This window comes from Martes martes (assembly GCF_963455335.1).
Source record: "Martes martes genome assembly, chromosome: 7".
NCBI classification, from domain to species: domain Eukaryota; kingdom Metazoa; phylum Chordata; class Mammalia; order Carnivora; family Mustelidae; genus Martes; species Martes martes.
Genome location: NC_137894.1, coordinates 61,010,650 through 61,022,763, shown reverse-complemented (window position 1 = coordinate 61,022,763; position 12,114 = coordinate 61,010,650). Strand labels below are relative to the sequence as shown.

The 12,114-nt window shown below is 44.3% G+C and overlaps 1 protein-coding gene across 1 annotated transcript in view; it reads left to right on the top strand.

Annotated features, from left to right (window-relative positions):
• Positions 1 to 4,430, top strand: part of PLA2G4E (phospholipase A2 group IVE) — a 29,897-nt gene extending 25,467 nt beyond the window's left edge. Inside the window, exons 17-19 of the mRNA XM_080809144.1 lie at positions 337 to 503; positions 1,729 to 1,912; positions 2,370 to 4,430. Of these exons, the coding sequence (XP_080665270.1) occupies positions 337 to 503; positions 1,729 to 1,912; positions 2,370 to 2,590 (572 nt within the window). The 3' untranslated portion in view covers positions 2,591 to 4,430. The remainder of the gene's footprint in view (positions 1 to 336; positions 504 to 1,728; positions 1,913 to 2,369) is intronic.
• Positions 4,431 to 12,114: the final 7,684 nt, after the last annotated feature.

The following is a 12,114-nucleotide window of genomic DNA, read 5'->3' as shown; positions in this document are numbered from 1 at the left end:
GGGCAGCTGGCTCTGGGCCCAGCATGTGCACTGATTTATAAGATATTCTTACACCCCTGCAACCCCAAAACTCTGTGGCTGAGTCAGAAGGGCTTTTATCTGTGTTGTAGCAAAGACTTGCTACAGCCCCCAGGATAATGCTCTTCTGCATCAGCCCCCACCCCAAGTGGCACTGGGACTCATCAGGGGGGTCCTGGCTGGAAGGGGTTGGGCCCAGGGCCCAGGCCCAGATGAAGGAGCTCCAGTCAGGGTGTTCCGTCCACACGGACCACCTGTGTCCATCCGCTGAGATCAGGGCACCAAGGCACTACGGTAACTGGAAATCCTGGCTTTCAGACACGGTGCTGGATGGCTTCCCGAACCAGCTGACAGAGTCTGTGAACCACCTGTGCCTGTTGGACACCGCCTTCTTTGTCAACTCCAGCTACCCGCCCCTCCTGAGGCCTGAGAGAAAAGTCGACCTCATCATCCATCTCAATTACTGTGCTGGGTCCCAGACAAAGGCAAGTGTGACAAAGAAAGGCTCCTGCCCACTGGCATGCCACTCGGTCGTGGGGGCTCCCAGGACCGAGCCCCCACGAAACTGGGAAATGGGAGAACAGACATTCCCCCACAGGCCCCAAGACTTAGCATCTGAGAGACTCAAGCTATTCTACCTGGTGTGAGGTTAGCCATCCAAACCTCTTGGGGCGGGGGTGGGGGAGTGGGGGGCGTTGGGCAGCCAGCTAGCCCTCACATGCAAGGTGGGCTTCAAGGGGACCCATAGAGCAAATTCTAGTTTTATTTCAGCAGTTTTATGGTCTGAGCATTTGCTGTATTTGGTCATTCATCAGCTGCAAAAAAAAAGGAGTTTTTAAAAATAACTTTAATGGAGTCCAGTCCATTCTAAAGTTTTGTACCACTCCAAGAGTTTATAATGTCCTATTTTTAAAATAATCACATTGCCCTTTTCCGCAGGAAATAGGGCCCTCCATGAGATTATATGAAAAGCCAGGATCAGAGGTTTTATTTATTTTTCTCTATTTACCTTTGAAAAGTTCTGGCCTTCTAAGGGGAAGAAACTGTTTTTTGGTCTCTTTTACTATAGTCCTAGCCTGAAGCCCAGGAAAGGGGCTTATAGACAGAGCACCAGCATGACACCAATGATAAGGACTCAAGTGTATAAATGAGTAACGCTGTGCTTTCCTACCCATGCTCTCACTTGATCTTTACCCCAGCTCTTTGAGGTAAATGGCACAGTCAGGAAACTGAGGCACAGAGAGGGGAAGTGGCTTGCTTGAGATCGTACAGCTAGCGTGCTTGGAACACAGGGTGGGGGCAGAAGTAAGGGGATTCTGATGTTCTCAGTCTACTGCTCTTTCTGTTACATCATATTTTATAAAGATGCCCTTTCAGAGTCCTTTCCAGCCTTGTGGCCCTTTGTCCTTTCCAAAGGCCATACCCATCTCACAGGAGCCTGGCCAGACGTGGCGTAGCTCCAGTCACCCTTGGGCTGTCTCCCACATCTCCCCAGGTCTGTGTTTTGGGTGAAGCATCCTTGAAAGGGCTTCTGTCCACCTTCAGAAGGAGCTTACAGTTGGACACACACCAACCTACCGCCTCAGGCCCTTTGTTCCGAAAATAGCACAAAGAGGCAAAGCTGTGTGAGACCTGAGTTGTTGGCTGGGGGAAATCAGGAAGCTGGAACTAAGAACTCTGTGTTGCTTACCCACTCCACCCCTCATTCAGCCCATGAAGCAAACCTGTGAGTACTGCTCCGTGCAGAACATCCCCTTCCCCAAATACGAGCTGCAAGAGGACGAGGAAAACCTCAAGGAGTGCTACTTGATGGAGAATTCCCAGGAGCCTGATGCCCCCATCGTGCTTTTCTTCCCACTCATCAATGACACCTTCCAGAAGTACAAGGCCCCAGGTAAGCCTCCTCCGAGCTTGGTTCTCACCACCCGCCTGCTGGCCTTGGGTTGAGAGCCCCTGTGTTTAGCCTGGCCCCATCTTCTGACTGTACTAGCAGGGAAGCCCAGCTCTGCTCTAGTCTGAACCAACCTTGGCTTTGGGAAGAAAGCAAAGCCCCTCCCCTGCGTGAGCCAGCAATGTCATCCTCTGCTCTTTCAGTCATTCAGCATTTATCCACATCCCACTAGGTACCCCGCGCTGTGTCCTGCTAGGGTGGCCCTAAGATGGGCAAGCTGCATCTCTCCCCTGGGGAGCGTGGAGGTGTGCACGTGTGTGCGTGTGTGTGCGCGGGTGCTCGTGTACATGTGCGCCTGCGTGTGCATGGTTTTCGCACAAGTGTGAGTCCCCACGTAGGCTGGGACAGATGCAAATCGTTACAACCCTCCGTGTATAGCAAGTCCTTCTGCTGCCTCCAGGTGTGGAGCGAAGCCCCGAGGAGCTGGAGCAGGGCCACGTGGACATTTATGGCCCCAAAACCCCATACGCTACCAAGGAACTCACATACACAGAGGCCGCCTTTGACAAGCTGGTGAAGCTCTCTGAGTACAACATCCTGAATAACAAAGACAAGCTCCTTCAGGCCTTGAGACTGGTGGTGGAGAAGAAGAAACGCCTGAAGAGCCAATGTCCCTCCTAAGTCCCAGGGAGCCTCACCGATCCTATGTCTGCTTCTAGGGTCAGAGGCGCCAAGCCCATGGGGGCTGACTGGCCTGCGCTGCCGGCTCTGCTATCTGGCGAGGGGTGTAGGCAGGCTGACCTGGGCTTTCTATCAAAAAAATAAAAATTTAAACAAGTTGAGGGAGAAAGAGAGAGGGAGACAAAGGAACACAATGTAGGCAAGTGGTGGGATTTTAGACCCGCAGGAATTTTTTTTAAACCTGTCCCTGCAGGGAAGGGGGTCCCAGAGCCACTGGGTCCCATACATGCCCAAAGTGTGGAGAATAAAATCGTGGCCCATGGAAGAGACTGGTTCCCCCAGAGACCTCAGCCTGCGAGCTGGAGCTCAAAGCCCCCTTGACTCGACTCCTCCCGGCCTCCTGGCATAGAAGGCCTCCAGGAATAAATAAGGGGAGGACCTGAGGAGTACAGCGGGATCTCTGGAAAAATGCCTTTTTAAATTAAAGGCAATCATGATTTTTATAGGCTATTATATTTTGTGGTTTTCATTGTTTAGAATCAGGGTGTTCATAGATAGTGTGAAGCCAGAGGATCTAGACTGAGCACTGGTCCCTTCAACAACAAAGCCAGACCAGGTGGGTGACGGGTCTCAGCAGCCCCTCTCTAGCCGCTCTGAGCCCCAGGACCGGTGATCCCTGGGATCTCAACCAGGCAGCCTCATCTGAGCACCCAGGAAAATGCCAGGCAAAGCCCGAGTTTGTAGCTCAGGCTCACCAAACAAGGATCGGGGGGTGCAGCTCAGGGACGTCTGAGCAGGTAAATGGAGTCAGGCCTCAGGCCAGCGCTCGCCGACCAGCCTGCTCCAGGAGCACTTCTCGGTTCCCTTCTCACCTTCCTCTCCCATTTTCAGGTGGGATTATTTATTTCTAAATGGGATTCCTCTTATCTATCATGTAAATGCTGTGGCCAGTATACCCGAAGCACAGAGAGAACAAACGAGGAAACCCTTCAGGGAGTAGGTTAACCCTGAGGAAGAAGCCCATCCATCCTCGCAGAGCACCGGCAGACAAATCACTGGGAAAACCCTGGGACACAGAAGCCCAGCAAAGTGTCCAGGCCTCCCATCAGGCTAGGAACGTGACTAAAGAAATAGGTCACCTGAGTCAGAGAGAAGCCCAGGCCAATGGGAGGTGTGACCAGAAAGGCATGTGGTCCCCACAAGGCCCAGCAAACCTGGAAGACTTGGCCCTCTTTCCTGGCCTCTAGGAGATGAGTGGTGATAGGTAACAAAAGTTCAGAAAAATCAGCTTCCAAAATCCATCCTTGCTATTCAATGTGTGGTGGGGGACTCATCAGAAATGCAAAAGTTCAGGCCCCACCCCAGGTCTGCTGAATCAGAATCTGCATTTTAAGGAGATTCCCACCTCCCCTCTGCACCCCATCTCTGCTCCATTCCCACGAGACTACACATATTAAATCTGAATGGTGTAGATTTATGCCACACTCTCCTATAAGCTTGGAAAGCAGGAATCCATGAGTGCCCCTAAGCCACTGGTAAACAGGGCTCCTGGACCTGCAAAACTGGTCCCCACCCAGATAATGCGGACCTGAGACACCGCCCATGCCCTCCGCCGGAGCAGCCAACAGCCTCGACCCTGACATCTTTTCTCTCCCTCTTTTCTCTCCCTCTGCAACAAACAGGCTCTCCTTAAATTAGAGTGAGCCTCGCCGTAAGACCTGTTTGCTGGATGGTGAAGACAGCCCTGCCTTGGATTCATCAAAGTGTGTACAATGAGGCTTGTAAAACCATTGTATGATTTGATCACAGAATAAAATGGCCCTGTGGGTTAATGCTATTGACTCATCTTCGTTCATTATCCAGTGCTACAAAACCAGCCAACTTCTGCCCTCACCCCTGCCTGGGCTTCTCACACACCACTGTTTTCTGTCCCCACGTCCCTGTGAAAACACTTCTCCCCAAGGTCACCAGCGTCCTAATTGCCAGATACACTGAGCCAAATGGCACCAGCCCTTTACAGGCCTTATCTTACTTGATTGTTCTCAGTATTTGGCACTGCAGACCACTCCTGCTTCCTGAAACCATCCCTTCCCACGACTTCCTTGCCAACAGCAGTTCAACTCTGTTCCGCCTGCAAATATTTCTTGCCTTCTCACTACATGCCAGTCACTGTGGTAGGCACTGGGACAATAAAAATGATTAACAATTGACCCCACACTTCAAGGAACTTCCTTTTGGTCCCACGTAGAAGGGCTTCATCAAAACAGAGCCTTGCAAGACAAAGGGAAAGTTCCATATTAGCTGTATACACATGGGGAACGCATTAGGAGCTGCCAACTAGGCTTCCGCCTAGAGGGAAGGGGCCAGGTTTGCTGGACACCATCCATCCTGGTTTCCTTCCCACTTTCCAGCCCTTCCTGTTGTCTCACCGCCCCTGCCCTCCATTAACAGCTGGTATTCCCTGAGGTTCTCTCCTCAGCTCTCCTCTCTTCCCACTCCGTACTCTCCTTAGGTAATCTCTTCTATACCCAGTACTTCAACTACCACTTCCATCTTGAAAATTCTCAAACCTTTAGCTCTAGCCAAGCCAGTTTCCTAAGTTCTTGATTCATGGATTCAAATTCTATACCAGTTAGCATTATTTTTCATTACATAATCAAAAAGATCAAGAAACTTTTGATCTTCTGATTCTTAAGAGTGTTTTAGAGAAGATAGAAGAAATTGATTTCTCTATTTCTTAGCAGATACCCAGGCTCCTCTCAGCTCTTGCTTCTGCCATCCTCAAGTTTGCCTTCTGGTCCAATATGGCTGCTAGAGCTCCACCCATTGTATCCACATTCCAGACAGCAGGGAGGTTAAAGGGATCTGAACTCCTGCTGACAGTGAACACACCAAAGTAGCCCTGGTCTGCCTACCTCTGAACATCTTTTCTGTGACAGAAAACTAAATTTTTACCTTAACAAGATAATGAGAATTACCAGTTGTCCCAATTCTCTATTGCTAAGCAAACAAAAACAAAACAAAACCCAAAATATAATGGCATAAAAGAACCACCATTTGATTATGCCTACAGATTCTATGGAATCTGTAGATTCAGGAATTTAAAAAGGGCACCGCAGGGACAACTCTTATTCATGCTGGGAGGCCTCCGCTGAAATGACTTGAAGTGCCTGGGGAGGGTTCAGAGGGCTGGGGTCTGGAAGAGCTGGAGTGGAAGGATCTACCTCTGAGATGAGCAGGGCCTGGGTGAGAGAGGCTGGGACGGCTGAAGAACAAGCTCAGTTTGATTGACTGTCAGAGCACCTTCACGTGGCCTCCCCAGTGTGGTGGTTTCAAGATCCTCGGCTTTCTTAAATGGCAGCTCAGGGATCCAAGAGCGAGTGTTACTCAGCGACAGGTGCATGGTGTATTATGATCCAGTGTCGGAAGGCAAAGACCATCACTTCCACAGCACACTATTGGCAGACGCACTCACAAGCCAGCCTGGATTCTAGTGGAGGGGACCAAGATCCCATCTCTTGATAGGAGGCATATCGAAAAATACGCATGGCTATATTTTAAATCCCAGCCTGCAGTAATTGAATCCTTAATGCTGACGCTCCCTCTCTTCCACTAAGGAAATGTCACATTTGGGTTCTGTTATTGCAGATTCTATATCTAGGAACAAATTCAGTGTTAGTCAGGAATTAGTTTCAACTCTCACTAGCAGAGACCTAACAAATAGGGGCCTCAATACATTCATGGGAAAAAAGCCCACTGGGAGGCCATCCAAGGCTGGCATGGCATGTCCAGGACTCATCAGGGATTCTGCTCCTCCCAGCTCTGAGTTTCCCTCCCATGTGTAGTTCTTGGCCTCATGGTCCGAGATGGGCCCTGAGGTGCCAGCCAACACATCCCTATCCCAGACTACAAGAGAGAGGACAGGGAGAGCCAAATTGAACTTTTTTTCATTCTAAAGGAGACTTCCTGCAACTCCCTCGCATCCTTCAGGTAACATATCAGCAACCAGCCCTTGGTCTTAGGATCACACTTAATTGCACAGAGACTGGAAAATTTTGTCTTTACCTGGTAGCAATGGGCCTGGCTAAAAATGAGAGTTCTGTTGCTGAAAAACAGATCATGTATAGGCGGCTGGCAGTCTTACTACAAGTACCTACTAGACATCTCCACCTGCCGTGTCATATAAGCCAACATCTCCAAGTGGCAGCAGTGACTTGGGTAAGTGGCCACAGAGAAAGGAGAGGTGTGTGTGAGAATGAAGGGGGCTCTTTGCCAAAGTATTTCCTCTAATCTCTTTATCATGTGTCTCTCAGGTCTTTAACTTCTCTGGGACTTAAAGTATCAGAGTAACACACTGCACTTGGTATGCATATAGAACCACCACTGAATACAATCGTATGGCAAACCTTGTGAGGGGCACCTGGGCGGCTCAGTCAGTTAAGTGTCCGACTCTTGATTTCCGCTCAGGTCACAATCTCAGGGTCATGAGATGGAGGCCCATGTTGGACTCCCGGCTGGGCATGGAATCTGCGTAAGATTCTCTCTCCCTCTCCCTCTGTCCTTCCCTACCCTGCTCACACCCACCAGCACAGTCTCTCTCCCTCTCTTAAAAAAAAAGAGAGAGAGAGAGAGAGAGAGCAAACCTTGTGAACATCAAATTACCAAGAATAAGAAGGAAAAAAAACCCTTCCACAAGAATTACAATTAAAATTTCCATATAGCAAAGAGAGTTGTTGAGTGTTGTTATCAAAATACTTATTTCATGAATTATTTAATCCAACAAAAATCCAGGTAACTAATGGCACTCTCTGCAAAACTTTAGCCTGAAAATAATAATGGGATTCAGATGAAAAGGTGACCGTGATTGCAATTGTTGAGTCTAAAGAAAGAAAACCAAAAGAAGATCACAGCTTGTAAATGGATGTGAGATGACTGTCCTGAGGACAGATCAAGAACACGAAAGCAGTTGTATGAAAACAGAAAAGGGAGAAAAATAAGACGTTATAATGTGTCCTCTGGGCCAGGCTCTTTCAGGACTTCCACTGGTTTTAAAGATTAAAGGCAATAACTTTTTTTCTTCCTTCAAATTTTTTCTGATTATAAAATAAGAGCATGTTTATTGTGTAAAATCTGAAAAATGCAAAAGCACATAAAGAAGGAAACTAAGAGCATTTATCATTCCAAAACCCAGAGATCATTACTGTTTGGGGGTTTATCTTTCCATGTTTTCATGTCTTTAGAGACTTTTTTTTTCAGAAGTACAAAAACCCTATACATTTTTAAATTATGGTAAAATAGACGTGATGTAAAATTTATATCTTAACCATTTTTATAGCCATTTTATAGCCCAGTGGTGTTACTTATGATCACATTGTTGTGATCTCCTGGATTTTTTCATTTTGTGAAACTGAAACTCTATACTACTGAAAACTCCTCATTTCCTCTTCCCTCCAGCCCCCAGTCACCACCATTCGACTTTCTGTTTCTATGAATTTGACTACTTTAGATACCTCATAGAAGTGGAATCATAGACTATTTGTCTTTTTGTAACTAGTTTATTTCACTTGGCATCATGTTCTCAAGGTTCTTGCAAATTATGGCATGTGACAGGACTTCCTTCCTTTTTAAGCCTAAATAATATTTCATTGTATATATATACCACATTTTGTTTATCCATTCATCCATCAGTGGAAACTTGGGTGGTATCCACCTCTTGGCTATTATGAATAGCCCTGCTATGAACACGGATGTGAAAATATCTCTTACAGACCCTACTTTCAAGTTTTTTGGATATATACCCAGAAGTAGAATGACTGGATCACATGGCAGTTCTATTTTTAATTTTTCAAGGGATTACCATACTGTTTTCCATAGTAATTGAATGTATTCTCTTCTGTAATCTTTTTTCCACTTAAAAATATATTCTGAGTATTTTCCCAGGTCATTAACATTCTTTTTCTATGACACAATTTTCAGAGACTGCATAGGAATCCATTATCTATCTAACTAATCCTCCATTGGGGGAACAGCTAATTACAGCTTTTCACTATTGTAAGCGTTATGCTGATAAACATGCTTTAGATAAAGCTTTGCACTGCTTATTTCCTCAGGGCAAAATTTCTGAGTCTAGAAGTCTGAGCATTTCTAACAACTAGTAAACATATAGTTACACAAGATAAACCACAGATATTTAAAGCACACAATTTGATGAGTTTGAGACGATCTGTACAACTGTCAACCATCACCACAATCAAGGTAATGAACAAATCCTTCATTCTCAAAACTTTTCTCATGCTCTTCGTTGTTCTTCCCTATGTTCTTCCCTTGCTGGCTCATGCAGTAGGTATATGCTTGACTTTTTAAGAAATTGCCAAACTGTTTTCTAAAGGAGTTGTATAATTTTACATTCCACTGTCAACATATGAGAATTCCAGATGCTCCATATCCTCACCAACAATTGGTATGGTCAGTCTTCTAATTTTAGGCATTCTAATAGGTATGTAGTAGTATCTTGTTGTGGTTTTAATTTGCATTTTCCTAATGACTCATTAAAAAGATGTTGAGCATCTTTTTATGTGCTTATTTGCCCAGACATCTTCTTTGGTGAAGTAGCTGTTCAAATTTTTTCTCCATGTCTTAAATTGGGTTGTTTTCTTATTATTAAATTTTAAGAGGTCTTTGTATATTCTGGATATAAGTTCTTTATCAGATATGTAATTTGAAAATATATTTTCCTAGTCTGTGCCTTGTCTTTTCATTTTCTTAACAGTATCCTTCAAAGATCAGAAGTTCTTAATCTTGATGAAGTCCAATTTATTAATTTTTTTCTCTTATGGATCATGCTTTTGGTATCACCTAAGAAATCTTTCCCTACATGATATCCAAAGGTTTTCTACTATTTTTTTTTAAGATTTTATTTATTTATTTGAGAGAGCAAGCAAGCACACACAGGAGGAGCAGCAGAGGGAGAGGGAGAAGCAGGCACCCTGCTGAGCAGGGAGCCCTATGCAGGGCTAGATCCCAGGATCCTGGGATCATGACCTGAGCCGAAGGCAGATGCTTAACCAACTGAGCCACCCAGGTACCCCTGTATAATGTTTTCTTCTAGAAGTTTTATAATTTTAAGTTTTACATTTAAAAAAAAGATTTTATTTATTTATTTGACAAACAGAGATCACAAGTAGGCAGAATGGCAGGCGGGGGGTGGGGTGCGGGGGAGAGGGAAATAGGCTCCTTGCTGAGCAGAGAGCCCAATGTGGGGATCGATCCCAGGACCCTTAGATCATGACCTGAGCCAAAGGCAGAGGGTTAACCCACTGATCCACCCAGGTGCCCCTTAAGTTTTATATTTATGTCATAGTCATTTTGAGTTAATTTTTATACACAGTGCAAGGTATGGGTCAAAGTTTATATTTTTTGCATAAGGATATCCAATTGTTCTAGCATTATTGGTTGACATAATTTTCCTCATCCATTGAATTGCCTTTGCACTTTGTCAAAAATCAGTTGATTTTATATCTGTGGGTCTATTTCTGAGCTCTATTTATTTCCTTGATGTATTGGTCTATCTTTATACCAATACCACACTGTCTTGTCTTGATTTCTATAGGTTTATAAGTCTTGAAATTAGGTAGTGTAAGTCCTCCAGCTTTGTTAGTTTTTTTAGTTGTTTTGGCTAGATCTTTTGCACTTACATATGAATTTTAGAATCAGCCTGTCAATTCTTACAAAAATAACAACCTGCTGGAATTGTGCTAAATTTATACATTAGTTTGGTGAAAACTGACATTTTAACAATCTTGAGTCTTCTGATCCATAAGCATGGTATATGGTGCATATCTCCATTTATTTTAGGCCTTTTTTATTTCCCTCAGAAATGTTTTGTGGTTCTCAGTGTCCTTTTTTTTTTTTTTTTTTTTTTGAGAGAGAGCATGCACATGAGCTGGGGAGAGGGGCAGAGAGAGAGAGAGTCTTAAGCCCCGGAGCCTGACATGGGGCCCAATCTCACAACCCTAAGATCATGACCTACAATGAAATCAAGAGTTGGATGTTTAACCTACTGAGACATCCAGGCGCCCCTAGACCTTGTACATTTTTTAATCTGATTTATCCTTAAGTATTTCATATTTTTGATGCTATTATAAGTGTCATTGATTTTTTATTTCACTGTCCCATTGTTCAGTTTTAGTATATAAAGATATAGCTGGGTTTTGTATATGTGTAATGTATCCGACCCCCTTACTAAACTCACTTCTTAGTCCTAGTAGCTTTTTTGGTAGGTTCCATAGAATTTCCTACATAGATGGTCATATCTTCTGCAAATAAAGACAATCTTACTTATTCCTATCCAATCTGGATACCTTTTCTTTTTCTTATTGTACTGGTTAGAACCTCTAGTATGACACTGAACAGAAGTGAAAAGAGTAGACATCTTTACCTTGTTCCTGATTTTAGCAGTCACCATTAAGTATGATGTTGCAGAAGTCTTGAATGTGCATTTTCAAGATTTTTGATAAATATGGACTCCATTAAAGTGCCAATTTACACCATATCCAGCAATGTATGTGATGATACCTTTTCCCACACTCTTGCCAACATTAGGCATTATCTTAGAAAAATAGGCCTGCCATTCTTAATATTATCTATTTATTTTAAATTTATGTTTTTTGACTATTAATGGAGGTTAGCATCATTTAACATTTATTGGCCAATTATATTTGTCTTTAGTTGTCTATGTCCTCTGCTCATTTTCTAATGGAGCATCATTTCTTTTTTAATAATTTTAGAGTGGCTTTTAAAGTTCTACTATCCTCAATTAAACATATCTATTATATATGTCTGTCAATAGTTTTTCCAATTTGTCTTTGTCTTTTACCTTTGTTTATGGATTTGTTTTTTATATATACTATTTTTTAAAAGATTTTATTTATTCATTTGACAGAGATCACAAGTAGGCAGAGAGGTAGGCAGAGAGAGAGAGGGAAGCAGGCTCCCTGCTGAGCAGAGAGCCCGATGCGGGGCTCGATCCCAGGACCCCGGGACCATGACCCGAGCCGAAGGCAGAGGCCTTAACCCACTGAGCCACCCAGGTGCCCCGTATGTATACTATTTTTAATAGAATTTTTTAGAGCAGTCTCAGATTCACAGCAAAATGGAGCATAAAATACACGGAGTTTCCACATACCTCCTGCCTCCCCAATACATAACCTCCCATTGCCAACATCCCATACCAGCAATATCCACCAGAGTGTAACTGATTCACTCAAATCAATGAATCTAGCCTACACTGACACATCATTATCACCCCAAATCCACAGTTTACATTAGGGTTCACTCTTGGTGGTACATGTTCAATGAATTTGGACAAATGTATAATGACATTATCATACAGAATTATTTTCACTATTCTATAAATCTCCTTGCTCCTCCTCTTCATCCTTCCTCTTTCTTAACCCCTGGCAATCACTGATCTTTTTACTGTCCCCATAGCTTTGCCTTTTCCAGAACGTCATATAGTCAAATCA